We start from the raw sequence: 27505 nt of genomic DNA on the forward strand, positions 1-27505 counted from the left end.
TGTTGGGATGTGATCAGGATGCCACAAGGATGTTGTTTGCAACCATCTGTCTACTCATGTCACAATATGTTCAGAAATTAAAGGAAGGATACCCATGTTTTCATGGCCAAAGAAACACAGACAACAAAACTCAGAAATAGAAAGCTATGGTTTTCAAGCTCAATTACTCAAAATACTTTTATTTTTGCAATGTTTTGTACTCCCAAAAAGGAGTAAATCTCTTGACTAACAACAAATTGATTTAATTTGGAACCACTTCCTATCCTGCTCTTAATTTGACAAACTCAGTAATTTAAATAAAAAAAAATAGAGTTATACCTTAGTGGGACTGACTGTTGGCACCAATTTAGTTTCGACACCATGACTGTCCATATTTTTTGGGACCACAAATATTTCCACACAGCTGAATTAATGTCTTGGAAATCTAAGAAAAATTTAATGGCAGTGTTTCAGCCAGGTGACCAGCAGTGGATGGCCTGTATTCCTCAATACTCTACCTTGTCTAACTAGAGAAAACTTTTGTCAGACTGTCCAGAAACTGGAGCAACTTAAAACCTGATTCCACCTGAATGCCAGTAATCAGCAAAAACACTGCAGCTGTCAGTAATGGCAACATGCATGACAGCACTAATAGATGACAAGTTAGACCAGCTGTAATACAACCAAAAATAGTTTTGTCACACAATTTAAAATCAAAAGTGTAGCCAAGGTTTGAAGCTTTTTGATGCAAGCATTTCAATAACCTTTATTTCAAAAGAAGAAGAAGAAGAAAAAGAACTAATCCATATTAATTTCTGTCCAGCTCTTTTGGAAACTTCTGTATACAGATAGTTTGCTTTAATGGATTATCTTGGATTTGATTCCATTTCTTTCTGTGGCATTAGAGGATCAGGGCAGATTTAATAAAAGGAGGATTAAATTGAATTAGGTAATCTTTGCGACGGAAACTTTAATTTAGCCCCATCTTTAGAAATTTATAGAATTTCATTAGAGTGAACTAGATTGAAACTAAACAGCATGGTATTTATTACACTTGCCTGATTAAAAGTACTTTGATCCTCAGTTGTGGGACTTTGCTTTGTCTCGCATATCCTCGCTGTAACCTAGCAACAAGACAAAATTGGTCTAAAATCCTTGAATAATATTCAAAAGCCCTCAGTGATGTGAAGTGACCTTGGGACAGTTTATAATTAAACCCTGGCTCAAGCTGCCCTCCATCCCGATGCTTCTAAAAGTCATACAAATGATGGGGGAAATTTTTATTGTAAATGGGACGGTAAAAAAAACCCCAACTACAATATGCTATGGAAAAGTTGGACACTGTCTTTGAATCTGTCTACTTTGGATAAATTGAATATTAACTCCAAATTAAGCTGTTTCAGAATAATATAGAAAACATAGCATAAATAATAAAGCAGGATGCTTATTATAAATGTACTTGGAAGGTTATTTACTATGCTGCTGGTACGTTCATTACTTTGAAATACGTAGGTGAATACATATCAATTTCAAATACATGCGTGCTAGGTAGCTAAGGTGAGTTATATGATGTGTAAAGTGGAAAAACCTGGAAGTGTTAATCCAGTCTGAAGTGTTGCCCTGGGCACCATTTATCTTGGTTTTATGCAAAGACTGAAATTATGTGTGGTAAAGTTTCTTCCTCCCCAGAGCCAAATCTGCTAAGTCTGTCTAGACAACGCTATGTCACTAAGATAGAAAGAGATGGTTAACCTTATGCATACTTTCTAAGCACTACATAATGTATAATCTTATTAATGTTTTCCTTACCAGTAGATAAATAATTTCAAGATCCTTCTACAAAATTAAAAAGCTTTCCATGAACCTCCTCCTTCATACCCATCTGAAATTAGTCCATAGCTAATGCTATAGTTATAAAACATGCTTTAGTTTTATTAGCTGGTTTATAAGTGAACTTTTTCTTTAGAAAGACATATGGTTTTTATTACAAATTAACAATATACCATAACATGGGCATTTCTTTCCCTTACTTCCATTTAATGCCTCCACCTCTATTCACAATCTTATTATTAATCCTGACAACCAACACTCCCAAGGGTTTAGAACAGAAAACATTTAAGTCTTTGAAGTTTCTCACTTTATATGATATGTTTGCCCCTTTGAAGATATTTTTACATAAATAAACTTGGATAGCAAGCAGAAGACACCTTTACTGTCTTTGAAGTTTTTGAATTTAACAATAACCACCAAAATACAGAAATCTTTATCAGTCAATTTTCCCTATTAGTCTCAAATATATAATTGACAATCTGAACGTATGTCTGTATATATATATATATACTGTATATATAAGGCATTATTGAATACCTTAAAAGAAAGAATTTGATTCATATATTATATAAGATTTCTTTTCACAATATCAGTATTGAAATATCAATTGAAACTGAATGATTGTATTAGAGCTGTACTTGAGGGAAGCATGCCTTTAAGAAAACTGATAATATTCACACACTAAGTTTTCAGAGAAGAGACATTTCTAACTTTGGACACGATATATTAACGGTTCATAATCATGTTCCAAGAGATGCACTGAAAACTTAAGGCCAGAAAACACAATAATCCATTCAAATTCAAATGTTTAAGTTCTGATTAATCAATTAATTTTGCATTATTACCAGAACTCACTGAGTTTTAAATTAGCAGAATAATCTTCTGCATTTAAAAAAATGCCTGACCTGTGCTCCCAGTTGTGAACAGTTTATCACAATGGGTTTAGGATCACAAACCTATTTTAGCTCAATCTAATGTCATGACGAGTGTGTTCTCAACAGTCTTGGTCAGAAGAATGAAATCTTTGCACATGTGGGTATCTGTTTATATGCAAGACAGCAGATTGCTGAACAGTTTTTAATTTTACACATGGCAAACCAGAACATTAATAAACCAGTGCAAACAGCAGAAAAATCTTCTCAAGGTCATTACAATTTTATCTGGAGCATGTTGCTGTCTGTCTTCAGTGGTTTGTTATACAGTAGTACTGTAAGGTAGTAATTCAGGCTTTGTGAGGTCTCTCCTCAGCCAGGTAATCCATCATGTGCGAGGACGAGGAACAATGTCCATGATTCTCTAAATTACCTCCTCCTCCAACACACATACACACACTCCCTTGAGTCATCGGCGGCCACCACAGGGGAGAAGCTAGGTGGCTGGTGGCAGACAAGGGGAGGAAGGACAGTGAACAGAGGGAGAGTGTGGGGAGCATGTTCTACTGTAAAAGATGAAATGCTAACCTAATAAGGAAACAGCTGACTTAAACTTCTGCCATGTGCACAGTTAAAGTTAATATCTTCTCTCCTTGGTTTAGTCATTTACTGTGTAGTTCAATTGTAGGAGGAGCCATACAGAACACTAAAGCATTTCTAGTCTCTCAAGTAATAAAACACAATGCCATTAACTTAAAAGAATTGATCTTTCGTGGCTACATAGTTAGTCTTAAATAAAAAACTGCTTTAGTTTTAATTAGAAATCATGCAAGCCAGAATTAAGTTTTTGTTCTTTAGGTAAGAAAGTCCAAATGTTAACCTCTTCTACTCCTTTGTCGTAGAGTATATGTATATAAATCCATTTCATAGGACTCTCCAAAACACACTCAACGAGTACATTTAATAAGAACGACATTTATTTTACACCTCAGGAGGCTTACTATGCAAATATTTAAGGAAAATCTTAAAGATTTATTGGCAATCAAAATTTAGTTTAGAAAATGACAATGATGTCTCTGGATAAACTTTCTGTTCAAGCTTTAATCCCTTTATTTTAAATTATCCCATGCGCCTATTATATCATACTGTATGGTTTCACTAAGAGGCTAAACAGCAATGTTAGAAGAAAATAGGAACAAAATCTGGAAAATATATGAAAGCATTTATAACAAGAAACATACAGTGGACTAGAATCACACACATGCAATGCCATTATCAGATACATTTAGCTGTATCATCAGCAGATATATAATGGTATATTTCTTCTCCAAAGCAAAGATTGAACCTTTTATTAGTGAACCAAAGGGAAATGTTGGGACATTAAAGCCAGATTTCAAAATACTCAATTTATTAAAGTAATTCAGACTTCTGCTCAGCACTTTTGTTGATGAAATGTTTGCTTACATTTGTGCACTGCACACTGAAACAGGATAAAGACAAGAAGGGCTATATTAATACATACTGTATTACAACACAAGCAATATTGGACATGATGGGAAACAACACATTTGACTTATGTTTCTACTCCAATGCATGTAACAATTATTATAGAATCACACCATTTAAAACACACACACACACACCCCACCCTCAGCCCCCACACTGCAGAAATCGACATTAGAAATAAGTCAGTTGTGTTAATTAGAAGTCTAGGTGCTTATGTCTACACAAGTAGCCTGTATTCTCTGACACAAAACTGCTGGCAAGGCACGGGAGACTGCTTTCTCACGCCAGTTTGTCAAAAAAATTGTTCTCATGCACCCACTCTTTTTGTCTTTTATGGCGCTAATAGTTTAAAAAAGAAATCTCAGTTTCAGCTGGCGTTTTCTGATAACCCAAATGTTCCCTTTTGTGTCTGTTATTTGTGTTATATATTTACACCCTGGGCACCAAATGAACAATTGACCTCATGTTGTTAATGCTTGCCACCACTCAAACTGACAGTGATAGTGCAGGGAGGTTGTTAGCGAATCTGTTGGAGACAGAAGTACTTCCTGTACAAGAGTCCACATCAGCTCTTTAGTTTAACCAAGGGACACATTGAAGTCGGGCTCCTTCTAAAGAGTTTTGAAGGTATGTATCTTTAAGGAACAGTTTAGATAAAGGAGGTGATAAGCTATCCAGAGCATGTCTATGAAGCTTGTAATCAGTAACAGTAGGATAAAAATTTGAATTTTCTGGAAGTCTGTAGAATACTAAGTGCTTGTCTGGATATGTAAAATGTGGAATTAGAAAAAAGAAAGAACATTTAAATATCTTCATCTTAGCTAGAACTGTTTTAATGCATATCTCGTTTAAAGGGCCACCTCAACTATTGAATGTAAAGCTAACTTGCCATAGAGTGAAGCCTTCATGTATCACATGGGTACGATTATTACAACGCTACCAAGATGTGAATGTGACAGTGTCTCAGCCAATGAATGAAACCAGTGTGGTCAGACCTGGTTTAAACACACACACTCCATGTCATGGATGAGCTGCCACTGCTGCCATGCATCCTTTAATAAGATTTTCTGTAAAAAAAAACAAAAAAAAAAAACATTGGGAAACACTCATCATGCAGAGCAGAGAGTCCACACTGAGTACCCAAACATCTCTCAACGATCTTGCAAAAACCATCCACATTACCTTGGGTCAAGAAAATGAACACTAATCATCTACAGTACAAGCAGAACTGACAGGTAGAGTGGATAGGATGGATGATCTTGTCAGATTGCTCAACGATAAATAACTAATGGGCAAAGGGCAGAACAACCACATCACCCAGCCTCCTTCTGCATTAAAAATCACCCTCGGACTGCTATAAATGTTCAGAAACTACTGAAGCAAAGTAAAGAAGAGAAGAAGCCTTGCCCTTACATTTTCCTAGATCCAATTTAATGAACTCTCTACAAGATGCGTAAGAATCAGCCCAGAATATTAAGACACTAACATGAATGAAAAGCCAAAGTTATGGACAGACTTAGCGGGACATCCTGTGTCCATATCCCAGTAAGGGTTGGTGTTTTTCTATCAGTTTTTAACAACTAAATTAAAACAAGCTCAGGCTCAGCTCAATACTGGTTATCCTGAGAAGCCTCTTTCTGCTTTCAATAATATAAATCCCCATCACTTAGTCTTTGGAAAGACAAAAGCTTCCAACAACATGTGGGTGGAAAGCAACCTGTAATTTAGTTTAATTATGTGAAAGTAACTGCATATTGGGAATAATTGACAGAATGTTTTTGTCCTCCTGTAGCAGAATTTTATTTTTATTTAAAAGAAAACACAATCATACAGTTGCTGAGAGCTGTAATTACTGAATGGAATGGAAAGGTTGGAGAGCAGACTACTTTAATATTATTTTTGCAACATTATCAAACTAGCTAATTCAGGTTCAATAGCAATATCACTCAAATATTAAAAAACCTGAACCAGTGAAGCAAAAAAATACCTTCTTGTACCTTTAGGGGGTTTACCTTGATACAGGACTTCTGCTCAGCAAACATCTAAGCAGATTACTTGAGAATAATTTCTGTTTATCAATTTTCTGTGCCCTTCCAACAGGTTTAACTTTAAAAATAGTCCTGGTTGTTGTTGACAAAGATTGTATTTCAGTAAAATTTTATATGGTCCCTATTCCTCTCTCATATCCTTTTCAGCTTTTCATACCACGCCTTTGATTGCTGCTTCAACAACAGCAAAGAAAAAAAAAGATAAATATCAATCAGCTAAATGGGAATGCATTACACATTCTGATACATAACCAGATATCATTATCTGCATTTCATAACCAACTCTCCAGCCCCCAAAGAGGCTGGAGAGTTGTCACTTGCCTGTTTGTCACTTGCAACAACACTTAAAAAACACTGTCCTCTGTGAAAAATATTTAATTTCTAATCAAACTGTTCAGCATGTCACAGCTTGAAAATAGAATGAGGCCTGTTGTGTTGCCATATACTGATTCCAATTCCGTTTTATGATCAGTAATATAAATAAATTTATATTATAAATGTGTTCTTCTCTTAGAGGTCTACAAAATTTGGAATATCCACACACATACATGTAGAGTTAAAAACTCTAAATCTAGAATGATCTTCCCTCACAAATATGGTTCCATTCCTGTGCCGAGTATATGATCTGAGAGACCATGAAATAAATATTTTCATGCAATTTTCTCCGTTTCAAGCGGTCATTTCATTTCTCAACATATGTGATGAAAGTTTACTGGATTAAATAAAGGGTGTCCAAAGCACATTCCTTGGAATATTTTGGATGGTTCCCAACTACAGGTCAGGAATTGGCTAAACTTGGCAAATGGAGCTGATGCAAAAAATGGAAAACGTTAGTAACAACACAACGTGTCCTTATGTTACAAGGCGTATTATATATGTTATACTATGCTACGCATATATGTTTATATTAATTTAACATTAAAATGCTGTTTTCATTGTAATAAAGTATGTGAGGCCAGACAAATCCAGCAGCTTATTTGTTTACTCAGAAACAGACAGAAATATACACCCATTCATTTAACATGGTTAAGTACAGCAATGGTGTTCAAACATTTTCTGTCTATAATAATTATTTTCTACTTTATTTCATTAAAACATGCTGAATTTATTTCTGAGTACCGGTAGCTAAAAAGAAAATAATTTTGTATAAAATTATGTTTCTCTACAAGACAAACAACTTCCCATAAATAAATGAAAATGTATTCATATTATGCAAATTTTTTGTTGCTATATATGCATTTTCAAGAAATATAACAATTTATTGAACAGATTAACTGGAGCAGAAAAACAGCAACAGCACTGATGAAGATATGTCATGAAATGAGAGGGAGTGGAAATCCAAAGTGCCCCTTTAATAACAGAAAGAGGGAATAGTTGTCTGATGTATCACTTATTATCTCCACTCTGTTCATCCATTAGGAGGAAACAGCAAAAGATGGGAAGCATTTTAATCAATTTTCCTGACAGATACTATAGTGATTATTTTTTCCTAACGTGTGCTCTTTTTTATCACTACACAGAGATTGTATCCCAGTAGACTAAAGATCTCTAATTCTTCTGACACTTCAATAAATCTGCTTGAGTAATGGCTGATTTACTGCCAGAAATGGCTTCACACTATGAATTGCAGGAATGGAGCAAATGAGTGAGCAAATGGAGCAAATAAAGCAAATGAGTAGAGAGGGATAACATGAGATTATCATTAAAAATAGTTTTTTTTAAGGAAAAAACATGTTTGTAATGAATTTCTAGGATTTGTTAAAAAGTTGCCAATTAGTATTTTTCAACCTGAGGTCACCAACTGAACCCAAATCCTGCCACTTTTGCCACACTCATGTTATTCTTTTCTTCTCATTATTAAATGTATGCATCATATTTTTCATAGAAAAAATCTATACATTAGAAATACATTTCCAATGAAGTGCATGTAAAACATTCCCTAGGTCTGAGTAGAATGACACAAACTGTTGGTAAATGAGAAATAACTCTTACCAGCTCTTTGTGGGGGAAACCAGAGCTATATACTCATTTTAATTTGTTTAAGTGTTGTCAGCACCCCCTCCAAAAAACAAAAAATAAATAAATAAAATAAATTATTATTATTATTAATAGTAATAATAATAATAATAATAATAAATTACCCCATTTCAACAGATGATATTCCTTATGCAACCTGTGTGATGCAAACAGTTTTAGTCTTTAGGAATCTTAAACCACTTGTATTCTTTCTCGTCATACAATTAAAAATTACTGGAATGCATAAACTCACACACTTTCACACTTAATAAATTAATAAATGTGCTTGAAAATTATTTAATGCCTGATAAAAGTACTGTTGCCCTACAGACTTAGGTTGTTATGATCTAGTATTTTCTATTTCTTTTTTCTCATGCAATAAAGATTATGTTGACAACCATCATTTATTTTGACTCTACAAAATAAAGCATTTAAAATTTAGATCTGGTGGTTAATTGTGTGTAAGCAATTATCCCTAAACTGAAGCAGGCTATCCTGAATTTTAATTGGCCCTGTGTTTGTAGAGGATCGAGTCAATTCAAATGCATTACTATCACAACAAAGACTTTTTTACCTATCAAATACTGGGGTTGTATTCAACATATACAGTGTATAAAACAAAATATTGGAATTCCATACATAATAGGTCAAGAACCGATTATTCTCAACCGGTATTCAAAATCAACAACATTTCACCACATATAATCCAAAACATATTCCTGCAGTGGTATATTTAATACTTTTTAGAGACTGTTTAAAACAGTAATAAGTGAGTTATATTTAAATAATTAGGGACAAGTTAGTAAATGAATTCGTTTTCAAAAGGACTTTATCATATAGACTTTTACAGTAATCTATTGCTAAATGAAAGTAAGCTGAACGTCATTGAAATAAACTCAGCAAATAAACTAAAACATTCAGAACAACAGTGGCAGTCTTTCAAAAAACTTTACATTTTAACTAAGAGCACAATTTTAACACAAGCTGGATATGTGACGAACTGAAATCTATTCAGAATCCATTAGTGTAGGGAAGCACTTTAGATGCATTATTAACCCCCTCTTGCCCCACAAGCCTTTATAGGCAGGAAAAAAGAAAACATGCATTTGTACTTTTCTGTCAAGTCAGTGTGCAAGCAGTAAAATGACATAAAGCTACAGTTTCCGTGCAAAGCAGAGGTGAGTGCAGATGGAGAAAACAGCAGAACAATGAACAAGTTTGAATCAGAGTGACATTTCCAGGTCATTGCAACAAAAACCTGTCAAAGTGTCTGAAGGTTTGCTAAAGCTGTTATCAAATTTTTGAATAGCAATATCATCAGGTTTAAAGATTAAAGTGTAAACAATAAAGAACAACTATTTAAACAGAATTTCATATCATCAAGCGAAAAAAGGTGAACTGATGGAATTTTGGTCTTTATGCACACCAAGGGGTGCATGAGAAGCATATGTAGTGCCTTACAAAATGATTGTTTGGGCTTTTAGCATTTTGTCTCATTTCAACTGCAACCTTTGACTTTTGCAGTTGAAATAACTTTCAAGCTTCTTAATTTGATTTTTAGATGATAGATCAACCCATAGTAGTGGAAACCTGTTAAGGGAAAGAAAGAGGATTTATTATTACTTTTTTGTGACAAGTTAAAATCGGGTGGCATCGGGTCTTATAAATCTAGTAAAATCAACTACCTCTAGAATTCACCTAGTAATTGCAGCCCACCTATGTGACAGCCAAACTCAGTATAAATGCAGCTGTTCTGTGACAAAGGAGTTGTTAAAAAGTTAGGTTGTAAGATAATAACCCATTCTTTGAGCACCTGGCAGATAATTAAGCAGCAAAGAGGCCCATGGTATCTCTAGAGGAGATGCATAGAGTTAAAGCTCAGGTTGGGTAATCTGTTGAAAGGACAACTATTAGTTATACAGTCCACTAATCTGGTTATTAACTCAGTATATGTGTTAGTACCTCTAGGAGATGGTTGACAGCAAAAGGTCTTCAGCATTGTCTCTTGGTCTGGTAACAAAGGCAATCTTGGGCAGACATGTAAGGTGACGAGAACAACAACCATGCAAGTGTCTTAAAAGATGCCAATGCAGTCAGTGTTGATCATAATAATTTTGCTTCAATGGCTGCAATGCCCTTTTAAAGGGTCTCCCAGTGGCAAATTAGAGCTTGGCAGCAGCATTGGGAGTTTAATAAGCCAGAAAGGGCACATGTTAATAATTGGTGGGCACAAAGCTATCTTGAACCGGTCATACGGGAGTGTTGTATGATGGAATGAACTACCGATTGTTGTAAATCGAAGGAAGTGTTTTTTGCTCTCTCTTTACCGTCTTGAAAACAATATTCAGATTAACCAGGTCACGCAGTGGCTCGAGAAACTGTATGATGAAACTGATGTTGATTTCAACTCCATCAATCCGGATATTCCTCACCAGAAGCTCCCCCAGCACACACTTCTATATATTGTAGTAAGTTCTGCATTAGTGCACCGTCTTCTGAGAGGTAATGTGTTTAGATACTGGATTTAAATCACAGGCTTACCGCAGCTCAGATGCGGTAAGCCTGTAATGAGTTAATTAGAGGAAAAAGAGAACTAACAGCCATATAGTATGCTGTACTGTCACAATACCCTTTGTTCCCTGCAGAGTTAATGTTAGCATTTGATTCTAAGCAATTTCTTTGGACTTCTTTTATCCCATTTTGTACAGATTGACATGTTTTATATATAATCTAACAAGCTGATTAAATGTAGAAACAGTTTAAAAAGATAGCGTTTTCAGATGAAGTGTGATGAAAATCCTAATTAAGGGACGGACTACTTTATTCATCACAAACTGTGATTTAGATTTCTCTCCATGAAAGTGTAAGTCTTCAAAGCACAAAAATACATTTGCTGAGAACATAACTCACTAGAACAAGAGAGAACGAAGAAAGACATTCAGAGAGGCAACAAAAGCAAAGAAGATTTGCTCGGAGCAAACAAGAGAAGTCCAATGCTGGAGCAGTTACTGGTCTTATTGATTACCATGATAACATCTCTGGTGATTAGTAACAACATTCTAAGATAAAATTACCACTGAAACTGTATTTAGTAACAACACCAATAAGAAAAAAAATCTCTCTTTTTGTGTTGCCAATCAAATGCAATATTTGAGTCCCTTAGCTGTAGACCCAAGGAAAGGACTGTAAAAGTAGGGATATACTGTATATATACAGTAAATACTGTATATATATACTGTATATTGTTGGCTCAAGTGGCCTTTATTTGAAAGTATTTTGACAGGAAATAGGGTATTGAGAGAGAGGGGAAGACATGTGGCAAATGTGTCCAGGCCGGGAATCGAACCTGTGACCACCGCCACGAGGACTAAAGCCTCAATACGTGGGTTGTGCTTTGCCCCTGCCCACCCAAGGTAGGGATATTTTAATGACAATGAAAAGCTGACTAAAGCATGCAAAGATGAAATCACGACTAGAAGCTGAAATTGGCAGAAATGTACATGATGTTCTTAGTGATAAATTGTCAGAGTTGAGTGGACTGAACTATGGAAGGCAGTGCTTTATCTTTTAGGAAAGATTCAAATTTACCTCAAATTAGAATAGAAATTAAAAAAAATATCCAGCTGAAAATGTCATTAAGTCATGCAAACAGTAAAAGATGAGATAATAAAACAATAGAACAACTGAGGTTATTTGCTTGTTTACAAAGCCTCTTTGGAGGATTTACTTTGAACTGTTAATGAATAACGTGTGTTTCTGTATTATTCTTGGTTGGTGCTTGTGAATCAAAAATAGTAGTAACAGGTCTGAGTGGCTGCCTTTAATTAATAAATCCAATCTGAATATGATGATCCGTTTGCTTTTATGAACCGGATAATAACATCTCAAGTTGATGTAGTGTTTTTTATAGACATTTGTTTAATCAAACGACAAATTCAAGAAAAAGACAGCGGTATATGTAGCTAATCTGGTCCAGGTAGTTTATAACAGAGAACCCTTTGTAAGGATTAGAATTTCAGGCACAACTTTTAATTAAACAAGCAAAATTAAAAATCTTTACAATACTTTGTTTCTGAGGTTTGGATATCAGCTGTCTCAGAGTGCAACTAATAAAGCCAAAGAAGGCTAATGAACACACTCAAAATCCATTTGTCTGGGAGCCAAATAAATTATTATTTGGGCAACTAACCAAGAATAATCTCTTCCAATAATGAGCCATTTAATAAGAACTGTTATTGAAATGCAGCACAACAGTAAAATTTGTTCTGCTTGTCAAAACCAATTAGGATAATTTGTGAACTCTCTTTCTTTATTGGACAGGTCACAGTACATTTTTTATTTTGCTGTGATAAAATGTTTTTCTGTAATTACATATTTGGGAACAAAGCCATTAAACATTTAGCCTTTTGCAGCGACTGTGGTTGAAGTTGTTTAATTAAGGGGAAGAAAGGAAGATTTCAGGATGACATTTAATCACGCTATTGCCACAATATTACACATAGGAGTAAAAGCATCTAAAAGGCATACAGAGTAAAGAAGAACATTGTAAAAAACGTTCTCTGGCAAAACAATAACAGCTTTCCAACCAGCAGAACATACTGATTCAGGAGAGCATTGTGAAGGAGAAAAAGAAAAGAATTGCTTTTTCATCAGATCAATATTCTATTTTGTGGTCAACTGCAAAAAATAGTTCCCTTATCTCCTTTTTTTCCAATTTATGGGGTCCGTAAAAAAAACAGGAAAATGCAGATTTGTAAAGCTTTTCTCTTCCTTATAACTGTTTGTCTAAATGTCTTTAAGACACAATAAAAATGTTACATGTGATTTATTTCAGCCATAGCATCAAGTTGTCATGACACATTTTCTGTAAGTCTGTCACTAAACAAAACATGAATTAATTGTTGCAGTGTGATATTTTTATTTACTTATTTATTTTGCCTTTCACAGTATTGTCTCTTCTAAATAACTTCGGAGAGTAAAATATGACAAAACCAGGAATCACAAATTTAAAAGTTTACTACTTAAGGTCTAAGTGAAATTTTCAAGCAAGAATTTACACTTTACCTAATATATTATGTACATATATTCTGATTCTAAGGTGGTCTTTGTTAGAGTAATACTTTATTACAGACACATAATGAAATCGGATGGCCTTCTGTCGAGGCCTAGAGTTGGAGACTCCTGCTGTAAAGTGTAAAGCTCCAATGTATCTAATCATAACTAATTAAATGTGAACAACAGAGATGAAATAAGAAAGTGACTTCCACTTTCTAGATGTTTTCTTCTGTTCTAGGTTATTATAATTTATAAATCAATACTGGTTCTGAGTTTTGGATTAACCTTAATCTCTCCTAATGAAAATAAATCCAAACAGCAGATGGTCCTTCCTCCATCATCACCTCTGTTATCCACCCCATCACCCGTCTCCAACCTCTCCTACTCACTTTTTCCTCACCTGACTTGTTTTCATCTTTCTTTCCCTGCTTCACATTTTCAGCTTATTTCTGGGCTTTTCTCCAGTTTACACACTGAGCCCGTAGCCAACAAATACTGGTCCTCGTTTTCAGCAGGCAGAGAGGACAGAGAGCAGCAGGGCAGAACAGCAAGGTTGCTACATCACGTTCAGCATGATCCCTCTGCAACGCCTACACAATGTACCAGCTTTCAGAGAGCGAGATGATGGCTATGTCCAGCTGAAGCCAAGTAGGGGCAGCAGGTTGTCTCAAACAGCAGAAAGAAAAATCTTAAAACCTCTCAGAACAAATTATAATTCACAAGACATTGAAAGGTACGATCAAACGTGGTACCAAAATAATGAAACACAAAGACAGAAAAATGTAATTCCAATATTCAGCCTTTCCTGTGTTCTTTGTCCCAGAGATCAAACCATTTAGTGTGAAATGTGTTCATCGACCCATGAATAAAATTAAAAGAATTTGTGAACAAATGATATAACACACTCATTAGCCAAAACAAGTTCTGTGCCAGTATGGTCTACAATGCCACTTGGAGAGCAAGTTGGCATCAGCTCAAAATACACACAAAAAAAACATATAATTGATATCTGATACACTAAGGGACAAATAAATGTAATTATTGAAGACATATCATGTGCTCTGTAGAAACTAAAATTGCAGTGTTTGGCCCAAATGTGCATTTTGTGACAAGTCATGTGTGGATGTTTTGTTTCAGGGGAGAGTTGAGCACCTCAAAAAACATTATGGGATGAAGCATTATGGGACAATGTTAAAGTAACATCTCAGGGCATCAGGCAAAATTCTTTAAAAATCATCTTAACTATTTGAGCATTTATCAAATTTAAATAATTTTGTTGTTCCTAACTGACCTGTAATAGAAAAGTTTAGCCTGATCTACTGTCAGAGGCTGAGAAAATAAAGACAGAATGTATAAAAGGTGTTGCTTAAGAGTCATTTCCTGTTGTGATCAATGTTGATCACGCTTCCTGTACTTGAGAGGTGTGTGCTTATGTTGTACCTCATTTAACCTGTTCTCACCAAATGAACTGTAGCAGAGTCGATGTGAAATGTTGGGTGGGTGGTGTTGGTTCAGGCCATTAAAGCCAACAGATTAGAACAGACTGGGCCTGAGGGGAGGAAGGGAGCATCTCTAAGTATTATGTTGTTTTTCCCCCCATACACTGTAGAAAAAGAATGAACTGAGTCATTCAGAGTTAAAATGCGATCCTGTTTATAGCTCCAGGGCAGCAAATGGGGTAGACTGCCATTTTGATAACATCATTTAAAGACATGATAAACAAAGTGGATTTTTGTTATGCCACTATACATAAAAACACATTTGTTTTACCATGACAGTTGGAATAATCATCAATCTTACTCTATTATTAGGGCAAAGTGTCTGTCATCTTAATCTCAAGCCTTTCGTTAACATAGTAAAGGTGTGTGAAAACCTGGAATGTCTAATATTTCAATTAACTTATAACCTGTAGCTTTTATTTCACAGAAATGCCTTCTTTCTACAAAAACCTGTTTCAACTCTGAGCACAAGACTGTCTTGCCTAGATAAAACTGCAAGGCAAACCATGATTAACACTTACCCCCACCACTATCAGACAAACACGCTTGCCTCACCCATCCTCAGTGAATCTGTGTTAAAAGGGTCCAGACTTGTACTCATTTAACACTTGACTGAGCACGATAGAAAAATGCTCTGCTGTGAACTCTCGCAAAGTGTCAGCCACTGTAAAGCTTTAATCGTTCATCATGTCAAACACATTAGGAGCTCTTGTCATCAAAATCCCACCCCTGTCTTTTTGATTTGGTTCCTCTCCATCTGCCTTCCTGCCAATCCCTTTTAAGCATCTACCTGCTTTGCTCATCTTATAATCAGTGGGAAATGGCAAGATGTTTAACTGAGAGTCCTGACTAAATGGAAATGTTTGATTCAATTCACTAAGCCCCAAAAGTCCAATTTGTATGACGTATTTCTGGACCAATAAAAACAAAACAACTGACATTTTACTACTTTCTTTTAACAAGCCAAACATGGAAGAGCCTCTTCATGTTTTGTTTTCCAGATGATGTTTAGCAAAAGGTCACTTTGATAATTTAATTGAAATATTGAAGTCAAGTTTATCATTTTGCAGGTTTTAAAAGAATGCACTACACTTATTTCATTCTTTTTAAGTTGAAAAGTACAATTTAATTGAAAAACAAATCTGCTGAAATAATAATAATAATAAAAAAGAAAAATCGCAGTAACCCAGTTTGATAAACTATGAGTCCAGCATGTACAGGACCAAAAAATTTAAAAAATATGTAACTCAAGCCCAGACTAGACAAAGACTTTAAAAACAAGTACCACAGCATAACCCATATGTAAAAATGAAAGCTTAAGTGGAAGTGGACAATCTAACATGATAACAGGTCTGCTATCACTGTGGGATTATACCACAAACAGCCAGAGAAAACTCAAATCACTGGCAATTTCTGTATCATCTTATTTAATAAATTTTAAATGTTGGGAACAGTAAGAAAAAGGTTTCAGCTTAACCATTTCCTTTTAAGATCTGTGGTATTATTGTCATTCATTGACAGCATCCAGACAGGAAACATGAGGACAGAAACGAAGGGAATAAATCCAGCAACAGTCCTCAACAGCCGGATGTCTGCCTTAATGATTTTAGCCTCTGCTCGCATATTGAGTGCTGTTGATGTCACTACAGCATTAGAAAACCTGTCACAGCATTTTAAGAGTCAGGCTCACATGCAATACTTGCCATCCCTTTGGTCAATCCATGCCTCAATGTGTTTTACACACATAAAAGTATCAACACATCCTAAAGCAAAGCAATATTGCGTCTTTTGCCAGTGTTTAATTCACTGCTCGTCTTAATAATATTTTCTTTCTGAAAGAGAAAGAAAATATTAACCCTCTAACCTAAGTTCTTTCTAACAAGAGTTCTTCATTACAACTCAGCAAGTAAAAAATGACTTCAAAAATGACATGAAAGGCTCCTCTACTTCAAACTGTGCAGACCCTGAACCCCAAGTCACTGACTGGAGCGAATGTTGATGGTTTAACAGATAATTGCAGTCAGGCAGTGAATTAGTGTTTGTCTGAAGTGGAGGTGACAGAGCTGAAGATGCTGCTGAGGGTCAAAATTAACTACCTTGTACTGTGACATTACATCAGTCGGAAGGCTGATCTGTAACAGGAGGGTGCAGCAGCTTGGTGAATAAACAGTGGGCCTTGCAGTGTGGGAGTCCCTTCGTTTGATTGGAAAGCTGTCCTTGGGCAAGGCACAAAATCCCGTTTTCCAGTCGTTCATGTTACTTCTCTCCTTTCTCATTTTTTCCTATTTTCTGATATTGTTTTCAATTGTTTTTTTCTTTTATTTATTCCATTCTTCTTTTCTCTATATTTGTGTTTATGCTTTCTAAATGTTTAAAGCTTTTTTGCAAATTTCCCAAATTTACAAGGAACTCATTTTAAACTTTGCTCTATGGGTGTTTTACACTAATATATAAGTTTAATTGTCTGATTTAATCTAATATCTGACTTACTGAGTGTCCACATTTAGGACATTTTCACTTTTGCTGAAAATGTTACATTCCTTTGTTTTAGAGGCGAACAAACATTCACTCATTTGACATATGAAATATTTGTAGACACAAAAGAAATGTGTGTTGAAAGTGTATAAATGTAAGAAAGGCAGGGCAAGTGTCAAGAATTTTGAAGAACAGAGCACAGCAGGGCAGGCGGAACCAAAGGTCCTTTCCACAGAGGGAGTGATTAAGGCATTGCACAAATCCCACAGGGGAGTGAAAGGCCAGGAAGGAGATCTCATTACCCATAATGCAGAAGAAGACAAATTCTCGCCTAACGTAGCGTGGAAAACTCACACACAATGTCATAAAAGTATTTAAAATCCCTCTGCTGAACTAATGGTTTTAAAAGGGAAGAGGGTGGACATTTGCTCTGAGGTTCAGTTCTACTTTTAGGAGAAAGCCTTAAAAATATGAGACAAGAAAGGGAGAGAGCAGTCCATAGGAGTTCAGGCACTTGCATCATAATGTGCTCTGAGTTTCCATGTTCGATTTGTCAGCTACTGTAATAGTTTCTAATAATTGACAATGATTACAGTTCTTCTAGTATCCTCCCATAATGTAACCTGTCAGAGCTTGTTCAGGCAACACTTCCATTATGGATGATTGTGTTTAGCAGATTCCTCCAAGCAGGCTACAATGTATGTACGCTGTCCAGCAGTTGGCAATTCCGAGGCAATAAACTGATTAGTGAACAGTTTGAACTCAAGTACCACAGGTGGTAATAATTTATCAATCGAATCTTTAAAGAAAAATATGTTTCATGGATTTCTTATTAAGAATTTGACACATTGTGTACATCCTTGTAGAAAGTGAATGCTACTCTTGTGGTATTGTGCTTGTACTCTGACCAGATCCACAATTACACAAACATATTGCAAACACCAATTTCTGCATCATTTCCACCTGCTGTCTACATACCAAGAGGAAGAAAAGAGGCATTTTTTCAAAATGACCACCCTACTTTTAAGATTTTAAATTTAGGTTTTGTAGTGTTTTCTACCATCCGTGACAAACACAGAAGTTCATGATGTTCAGCTTTTGATCACATTGGGAATGAGACAGGTGTTGAACTCTTAACTGGACTGCACTCAAAAACTGGTCTCCACTTCATACCTTGCACATGTACATAGCTAAATAACTTCTATTTTACTGTCATTCCTGCACTTTATATTTTATATTCATATTTATATTCATATTTTATACTGTGTTTTATTTTATTCTGGAGTAACCTCATAACATTGGAACCTCAAAACATTGTCCTGAGCTGTATGCAACAAAATTTCGTTCTGTATACACCCTGTGCATGCAAAACGACAATAAAGTCAGTCTAAGTCTAAGTCTGTTACTGACTGGTTAACTTTATCCTCACCCTGATGCCATTAGGTCTCTTGTTGAACTTATTTTTGAGCTCTTCACTGACGTCCACACATATTTTAACTCAGAAAGCCCACATCCTAATCACTGGGTTTGCATGAGAGCATCTAGACTCTTTGCACCCTACCTGGTTGATGATGTAGATGCCGTAGTCAATCTTCTGCCGTCTGAGGATAGGGTGGAGATAGTGGAGCCAGTACTTCAGGTGATTTTCTCTGTGACGGAATGGGATAATGATGGCAACCTACAGAACAAAGATGCCAAACTTATGTTAGCACCTGTTTGTTATCTGTAACCTTTGGTGCACAAGATCTCCTCATTTCATCACGAGCCACTGAACAATAAAACCACCTGACAAAATCAAAGCAGGAAAACATTGAAAAAAATTGTTTTGTTTTAATCCATACTAACCTTGTGTCCGGCAGAAACAAAACTTAGATAAGCATTTGAAATGGTACATGCTGCCTTGCCTTAAAAGTTTTCAGTACAAACTTTTAGATGAGAAATCTGCACAAAGTAGTGCATATTTATAAGGTCGAAGAGAAATGAATGATTGTTTTCATTACATTTACACAATCTTCGAGTCACAATCTTTATCACAGTATTGATGTGGGCACTAAAATAGGTAAGATGATTGCTTGGATACAAGATTTCGCAGAATGATGTATTTTAAATGCCATTCATTTACATTCTGCCTGTAAACAATATATTTGACCAGTTAAATAAATTCTACTGTCCTCAATTTCTGAACTTTTTGTGGATTTTAGTGGTTGAAATTTTATTTTATTTTTTTAGACTGATCAATAAATGCATATTCATGTAGTCACTCACTGATGGAAAAAAGTGTTTTCTCACATTCTACCAAAATATCTAGTCAGGGAAAATCTTTGTTTAGTTATTTTGTTTCAGAGCTGATTTATTGCTGATCCAGAGATAGCTGAAGGTTTGGTAAGGATATTCTGTAGATGAGATACTTAAGCATGTACAAGCTAAAAACAGAAATATTAGAAATATATTATTATGATATCATCTTGAGATACTATGGGGTTTGTCTCATGGTTTGTTATAGCAAAATAATTACGTAACAGTCTAAAAATAGAACAGCTTCTTTTCTCTAAATAAAGGGATAAGAAATTTAGGGGTTTAAATTTAGAATATCTTGTCTTGTGATACATAGAGATTATTTCTATATCAGCCACAGAAGTTGAAAAGGGATCATTCTTCAGAGTTAGCAATGAGTCATGACAGCAACACTTAACAATGAAACTGGGTGAAAAGCAAAAATGCTTTTATAGCAAACAGATTTATATTTCACACCAGAATTTAGGCTTTTACTTGTTAAGGTTATGAGAATGGAACCAGAATGTGGAGAAAGGAAAATAAGACCATACTGTTGTGCCAGTCTTGTTCTAATGTTTCTGGTTGGAGGACATCTTGATTAAAATCGAGACTCCCAATAGACTTCCACAATGTTAACTTTTTTTAAATGATCTCTATAAAAATATGATCTCAGTTTTTTTCAGTTAAGGCCGAATAACAGATTATCCACTTTAATGAATAATAGATTATGGCAAAACAGTGGTTCTTGATTTCTGTTATTAAAAAGCCAGAGCATTGTACTTCTTTGATGCAGCGATAATATCTTGACTTTTGAAGCATTTATCCATGGTGTGATTCTAACAAATTCTAACAATGCTTATGTTAAAGAGAAATATTGCTTAGGAACACGTTGGAAAATGGCTAAACTATCCTTTTTGATTATCTTATTGGACATACTGATTGACACCTGTCACAAATTTATGTAAGGAAAAAGAGGGGTAGATGAGATGGTTTTGCTCTGCAGGAAAAAACATTTAGGTTATTTTTTTAGGAAGGTAAAATGTTTATTGGGAGCAGAAAAGCATTTTTTTTATTTCTTGAAAATAGATAGTTGCTACATTTGATAGACAAATAAACACTTTTTCTTTGAATTAACCTACTCAGTTGCAAATTGTTTTCAATCTGAGTTTTTTAATGACTGTACTGTGACTGTTATAAATATGCCCTATACAAGTCTTCTTGTTTCTGTTTTTACCTTGTGTGAATATGCATGCATCCACTTATCTTTACATTGCTGCTGAAACACCTGAGTTTCCCCAGTGTGGGATAACACAGGATAATTATATTCTTGTATCATATTCTGTTTCATTATATTCAATACATTTCTACATTCTAAATCAATACATTTAACAATAAATTTCAAGACAACTCAATTAAATAAGATGTCTTTCATGTTAACTTTGTTTTGTGCCACACAAAATGTGTTGAAGTATATCCATTATAAGAAATAATTTTGAAAAATCTTAGTTTGAACACTTTTAATCAGTTTAAAACAAAGCATGAAAAAACACAACAACCAGACAGAAAAAGATCCACAGACCTTCCATCGCGGCCGGCAGTCAGGCGGCTTGTATCGGCCTCCCTCTGTGACGTTTGGGTTTTCTTTCTGCAGTCTTTCCATTGTCATCTGGGAACTGAACTCTATCAGCAAGCGCCCCACTGAAGTCAAAAAGAGGGAGCAATGAGAGAAGAGTTACAAAATGGGAAAGACATCAAAGAAATCTATGGTGGAAAAGAAGAAGAAATTGAAATAAATGAGCTGAGGAAGAACTGCAACTGAGGACACAAGGGAAAGACAGAGCTATTAGCTTGAAAGAGATGCTGCACGTGCAGCATGGGACTGTGAGCAGCTACAATATATACACTAAAAATGCACTTCTCAAAATTCATAACTAAGTTAGATACACAGGCTATTAAAAGCACATATTGTTAAAAAAAAGACAGACTTTGAAGTTAATCAACATAACCAAAACATGAAAAATATTTAGTCTCCACTGCTCCATCGCCAAAGAGTTGGATCAAATTAATTTATCTGTGATTTATTTAATGGTCAAAATATTATATATACATGTGTGTTTCTGTGTGTTTGATTGTGTATTCAGACTAATTTGTGAGAAAGTATTATGAATACTTTTCTCACAGCCTTTTCTCATGTAAGGCTATTAGAAAAGTATTATAAATAGGTGGTGCAGTTGGTAGCACTGTTGCCTTGCAGCAAGAAGGTCCTGGGTTCGATTCCCAGCCCGGGGTCTTTCTGCATGGAGTTTGCATGTTCTCCCTGTGCATGCGTGGGTTCTCCGGGTTCTCCAGATTCCTCCCACAGTCCAAAAAGATGACTGTTAGGTTAATTGGTCTCTCTAAATTCTTCCTAGGTGTGAGTGTGTGTATGCATGGTTGTTTGTCCTGTGTGTCTCTGTGTTGCCCTGCGACAGACTGGCGACCTGTCCAGGGTGAACTGTACCCCTCCTCTCGCCCGGAACGTTAGCTGGAGATAAACACCAGCATCTCCTGACCCCACTAGGGACAAGGGTGTAAGAAAATGGATGGATGGATGGATGGATGGATAGATGGTATTATATATAAAAAGTGAATAAAAAATTATATTAATATAGATATTATTTATGACACCGGCTATTTTGAGTAATAATCAGGCAATCTGATTATTACATCAATATTAACAATCCTAAACATTTTACATGTCTTGTCTACATTAAAACAACAAGCTTCATATATTTTATTGGATTTTTATGTAACAGTCTAATAAACTACAGTACATTTGAAGTGGAAGGAAAACAACTAATGTTTTTATTTTTTCCCAGCAGTTACAGCTCCAGGTATCTCCCAGCATTGCATGTCTAGAGATGCCTAATGTTAGTCGTAAAATACTGCAATCCATTCTAGCACATTAACATGATTTGCTTTAAACCATTGCTACCATTATAACCAGAGCACATCAAACGTCTCCACAGTTCTGTCTCTGACCTGACTGATGTGTTCCTTGGTCTTTATGATGCTGTTGTTCTCTACAAAACACTAAAGTGACCGAATAGCTAGACTATACTGTTATTGTATATTATATAACTTACTAATTAACTGACTTCTGAAGGCAAATATTGGACTGGAGTGTTTTAGGTGTAACCATGAAAAAACAGAACAAAACCCCACACTGCCCCACTTACACCTTGTCCTAGATACTGGATTTAAATACAATTTACTGTAAAATCTCATTTCTAAATCAACAGAAACAATATTAACACCACATATTGTAGTGCAACTCCCTGGTTTACATAACTGCAGGATGCTTCACCTCACCTCCATCAGTCCAACTGTACAATTCAGACTCGTTCATAAGTCAATGACTAGCTAAGCGCTTCTCAATTATAAAAGGTAAGGTATGGGCAGGTTACTATGATTTTCATAAATGCACTTGAACAGTTATATAATTCTGGTGAAGAGCAACAGCTCCTGGGCCTCTGCCTAGAATGCCCATCATCTCATCTCAAAGTAAAGAGGGCTATGTGTAAAGAGGGCTCATAGTCCAGAGTAAAGAGGGGACAATTGGCTCTGATGTCACAACAGTTCTTCTGTAAGACTTTACCTTTAACAGCAGAGCACTTCAGTAGTTAATATACTTTGTAAGTTATTAGCTATGCAGCTGAAACACAAATAAGCCTTCAAAGTGTAATTTCCTCAGTAGAATCAGAAGACTGTGTAGGCACATGTAAATGACAAACAGAGGAAATTTGCATTATGAACAATAAAAGTATATGAATGTGGTTTGAGGTAAAACTGATTGAGAAATGTGATGACAAACTAGAGCTTTCATGTAATTTACACAATATTCAAATTACCCAGCACAAATACATTCCATGCAATAATGTCTCATGTGTATATGTAGTGATATTACAGTAAGACATTAGAAAATCAGGCTGTGTGATTGCTTTATCTAGGACACCCGCTGCACTAAGGGATACAACAGTGCGCTGTCTGCAAATATATATGGTAATACACACACACAGACAATAATTATGAACTATATCTCAAGGTCGTGAGAGGCAGTACTCCACATGTACTGACACAATACAGTTTGAGCACACCTGAAGAACTAAACACACACACTTACAAACAGCATATGGGGTTGTTTAAGGCTATGATTCAGCCTGGGTCAAGAAGAAGCAGAAAATGGGAGCACTCAGGTTGGTTCTCTGTCTGATATGGCATCCATTCACAGAGTTATTGCTGTTTGTCTGCTTCTGTTTCTTTCCTCCTGTCTTGTGTTGCTGATTTGTTCTGCCATCCTCACCAAATATCAACTCGTATATCAAAGTGAAAAGATCGATGAGTTATTGCAGACATCCCTAATACGTCTTTTTCCCTCTGTGTCGCTGTCAGGTTCCCTCAGCTCCACTGGTTACTTTTCTTAACAGGTCTATTAGGTTGCTTAACAGGTTCGTTCTTTATTCTGAGGCCCATTAATAGGTACAGCGTTCTCCACATTTATTGGTACTGAACTGATGTGTAAAATGCCATAGGGTAAACTAGTTGTTTACTGTGTTAGAATTTCATTGCACTTAAAAATGTCAACAACAAAAAAAGATCACTTTGTATTTGAGTTGATATGAATTTGGCTTTTTACACCATTACAAGCATCCTCAACAGTTCATATAAAATGGGTGGAATGATATGTTAATTCAAATGTGCTTTTTAAACCAGTTAGCAGATGTGTGGCATGCCTTGACCAGTGGATGCCAGTGGCTTTGTCATTCCTTCAGAAATTCCCTTAGATATTTTATATCTGTGATCCTGTTGTGTGCTTTTGGTCTTCATGATGCAATTTCTTCTTCATAGAACAGCTTGAATCGATCTGAGAATAAATTACACACAAATTAACTCAGTTTACAAAGAAGGTGACCTCTACAACAATTTAATGGACTGAATTATATTTAGGGGTATGAGATTAAAAGAGACTACACATAAGAGATTTATTTTTATAGATAATGTTAAAACCATTTTCCTTCCACTCCACACTCATGCCCTGTTGTGTGTTGATCTATCACATAAAATAATAAAAATCCCTGGAAATCTGTGGTTGTAACGAGGGAAAATGTGGAAAAGTTCAAAGTGTGTGAATGGTTTGTGATGACCTTGAAGTACAACAGTTCAGGCCATCTGATCATGCAAACCCACACAGCAGGCGATTTGTTCCTCAGCGCTCCTGTTCTGACAGTGTTTGAGCCATTGTGTGCTTAAGTGGCATCCAAAGCAGCATCAAGGTCAGTTTTCTGAGAAATGTCCAAAGTTTATAATTGCGTTTGATTTTTTTAGCCTCCGGAAGAGTGGGGAGCGTAAGTTCAAGAAGGAGTACACAAGAGAAGAAACGAGAAGAGAACGTAGGATGAATAGATAAAAAAAAGGAGGCATCATGCTGCTGAAACAGACTCTGCATCAGTGGAGACTTTCAGCTCTCCAGATCTTATTAGACTGTCCACTCTCTCTCCACCTCTTCTCTTTCAATCATTTACAAGTGCTTCCACCAGCTCTGGGTGATAATTGCTATTCTTTCCAGCTCGATGAAAAAGAGAAACAGAGGGAAGAAAAAAGATGACAAAAGAAAGCAAAGAGAAAAAGAAAAGAAAGTTTTTAAACCAATAAACTTCAAAGCTTCTCATCTATTTTTGTTTTTGTTAAAATACCCCCCACACCCACTTCTTCATATTCTTTCAGGAATCACTGTAGAGGATTAAGGAAATCATTAAATCCAAAGGCCATGTACAATCTCAGCTGTGTGTGAGTGCTTGTTTGTTGGCTCAGGGGACTATTGGCATCTAAGAATCACTGTGAGATGCAAAAAAAAAGCAAACAAAACACCCCCATTATCTTCCACTAGTGGGAATGTGTGTGTACATGCAACACCCAGCGTAGACACACAGGATAAAAAAGTTACCAGCAGTTTATTCAGAGCTCACCAATACCGAGCACAAAGGGTTGGAGGGAAGGCGGTGACACCAGCAGATTGATGGCTTTGTTGTCATGTAGCTGCAGCTAGAAAATGAAAACCCAATGACAAAAAAAAAAAAAGGAAACATGGATTTCATAAAAAGGATCCTGTCAAGCAGGTCTTCATGAAAATGTTTTTGTTCTTTTGCAAACAGCCTGTGCCGGGAAAAATCAGGACCAAGTCCTTTAAATCAAAAGCCATAGTTTTTCAGTAGCAAAAGGTGAGTTGTTTCGGGAACCTTCTTCAAGTGGAAGAGTTCAACTATCTTGGCATATTTTTCAAGAAGGATGGTGTGGTGGAATGGTGCAGGAGGAGTAGCAACGTGGACACTGACTGACATTATGAAGAAAGACCTCAGGTTCATCAAGTTGAAGACACAAATGTGATCCCAAAATGTTACTTTTTATTTTAAAGGATAATAGCTGGGCCAAGTGTTGCAACAGGAATCGACTGCTTGCAGACTAATCAATACTGGTCCATTTATAGTTTTACTTTTGATCACTAAATATGATGCTCAAAATATCCTTTTGGATGATTTTCAAAAATAGTTCAAAATCTGAATTGGAACATCAGACACTTACAGATATCGATAAAGGATACTGCCAATAATAAATCTTTAACATTTTCATTAGTTGACATTTTTGTGGTCCTTAAGTAACAAATGTGTTTGTCCAGAAAAGGTCACTGAGATTTTTTGGGGATCATATTTTCATGTTGAATGCATTTCGCCTCTTTTCCCAGTTTGAAACTTTACAGTTTTGGTAATTTTGCACCTAATTTTCAAGCACCAAAAAGGATCCATCTGAAATATGCTTCACAATGCCCAAGCTGCAATTAGTAACCAGGCTATTTTTTTTTTAAATTTTGGACAACCAATGACTTGTTTTTGAGTTTTTTCAATAATCTCATTGAATTTAAATATACTTATGAGACTAATTATTAATATAGAAAGGAGGTTGATTGCTTTGGTTTGATTAGGACTCCTAATCTCTAATAATAGAGTTGTTTGGCCCAAACAAGGATAGGAACAACAACCAATGGAAACAATGTCATCTAAAACATTCATATTTATACTTTATCAAAAGTACTCAAAAATCAAGAGGAATACACTGACAGACAAGTGTTAAGTACATGGGTATGAAATTGAAGACGTGTGGGTATGAACTGCCCAAGGGCAGCTTGGACCAGAGTTCATCAGGATTTTAACAACAATGATGCCACAATAAATACTTATTTTTTTCTCTCTAAAGAAGCCTTAAGGGTGGCTGGTGATGCACTGTTTGGCATCTTTGCAAAGATCTTAGATTCAATTTTGATCTGAAACTTTGAATCTAAAGTTTTCATAATCTCTCTGCTTCACTTCTTTCTTTAAAAATGTATGTTTATGTTTTCGTTATTAACACCAAACTACCAGTAGGTCCAACTGGGATCCTGTCTGGTCGTCCTTGTGTTGTGATGGGAAAGCTGTTACCTAGAGCATATTGGCTTTTAATTACGTTTTGTTGCATGTTGAGGTAGCACATCTGCTGCCCTCCTGGGTTCTGTCCGAGTTGAAACCTCATCTTCATGTTGCTCATAATGCATTGGTAAGCCAAGTATAAGCATCAAACAACTTGTGTTTAGCTGGCAGATCCGCTGATGATACCTAATCTGACAGCTAAGAAATGAGGATCAAATGACTGGACTCAAGAGTCTGTTTTGGGATTGACTCATCTTTAAAGGGAAAGGAGAGCTTTCAAATGCAAATAAGATCATATTTTTATGACTATAAGCAAATCTCCATATCTTACCACAGTATTTTATACCCAAGGGACTTAAATAGTTTTCAAAGCATTGTACATGTTTTGTTTTTTTTTTATTTTCCAGTCCCATTATTTTTAAGCATAAATGTTCTAGAAAAAGACCACCTTTGCA

The 27505-nt window shown here is 35.7% G+C and overlaps 1 protein-coding gene across 3 annotated transcripts in view; it reads right to left on the minus strand.

Moving 5' to 3' along the window:
• b4galt2 (UDP-Gal:betaGlcNAc beta 1,4- galactosyltransferase, polypeptide 2) overlaps nucleotides 1-27505 on the minus strand; it is a 162559-nt gene that overhangs the window by 65938 nt on the left and 69116 nt on the right. For all 3 annotated transcript variants that reach the window (XM_028020622.1, XM_028020621.1, XM_028020625.1), the window contains 2 exons: nucleotides 21134-21252; nucleotides 18842-18958 (listed from right to left, as the gene is read on the minus strand). In XM_028020622.1, the coding sequence (XP_027876423.1) occupies nucleotides 18842-18958; nucleotides 21134-21252 (236 nt within the window). The remainder of the gene's footprint in view (nucleotides 1-18841; nucleotides 18959-21133; nucleotides 21253-27505) is intronic.

This window comes from Xiphophorus couchianus, chromosome 6, assembly GCF_001444195.1.
Source record: "Xiphophorus couchianus chromosome 6, X_couchianus-1.0, whole genome shotgun sequence".
NCBI classification, from domain to species: domain Eukaryota; kingdom Metazoa; phylum Chordata; class Actinopteri; order Cyprinodontiformes; family Poeciliidae; genus Xiphophorus; species Xiphophorus couchianus.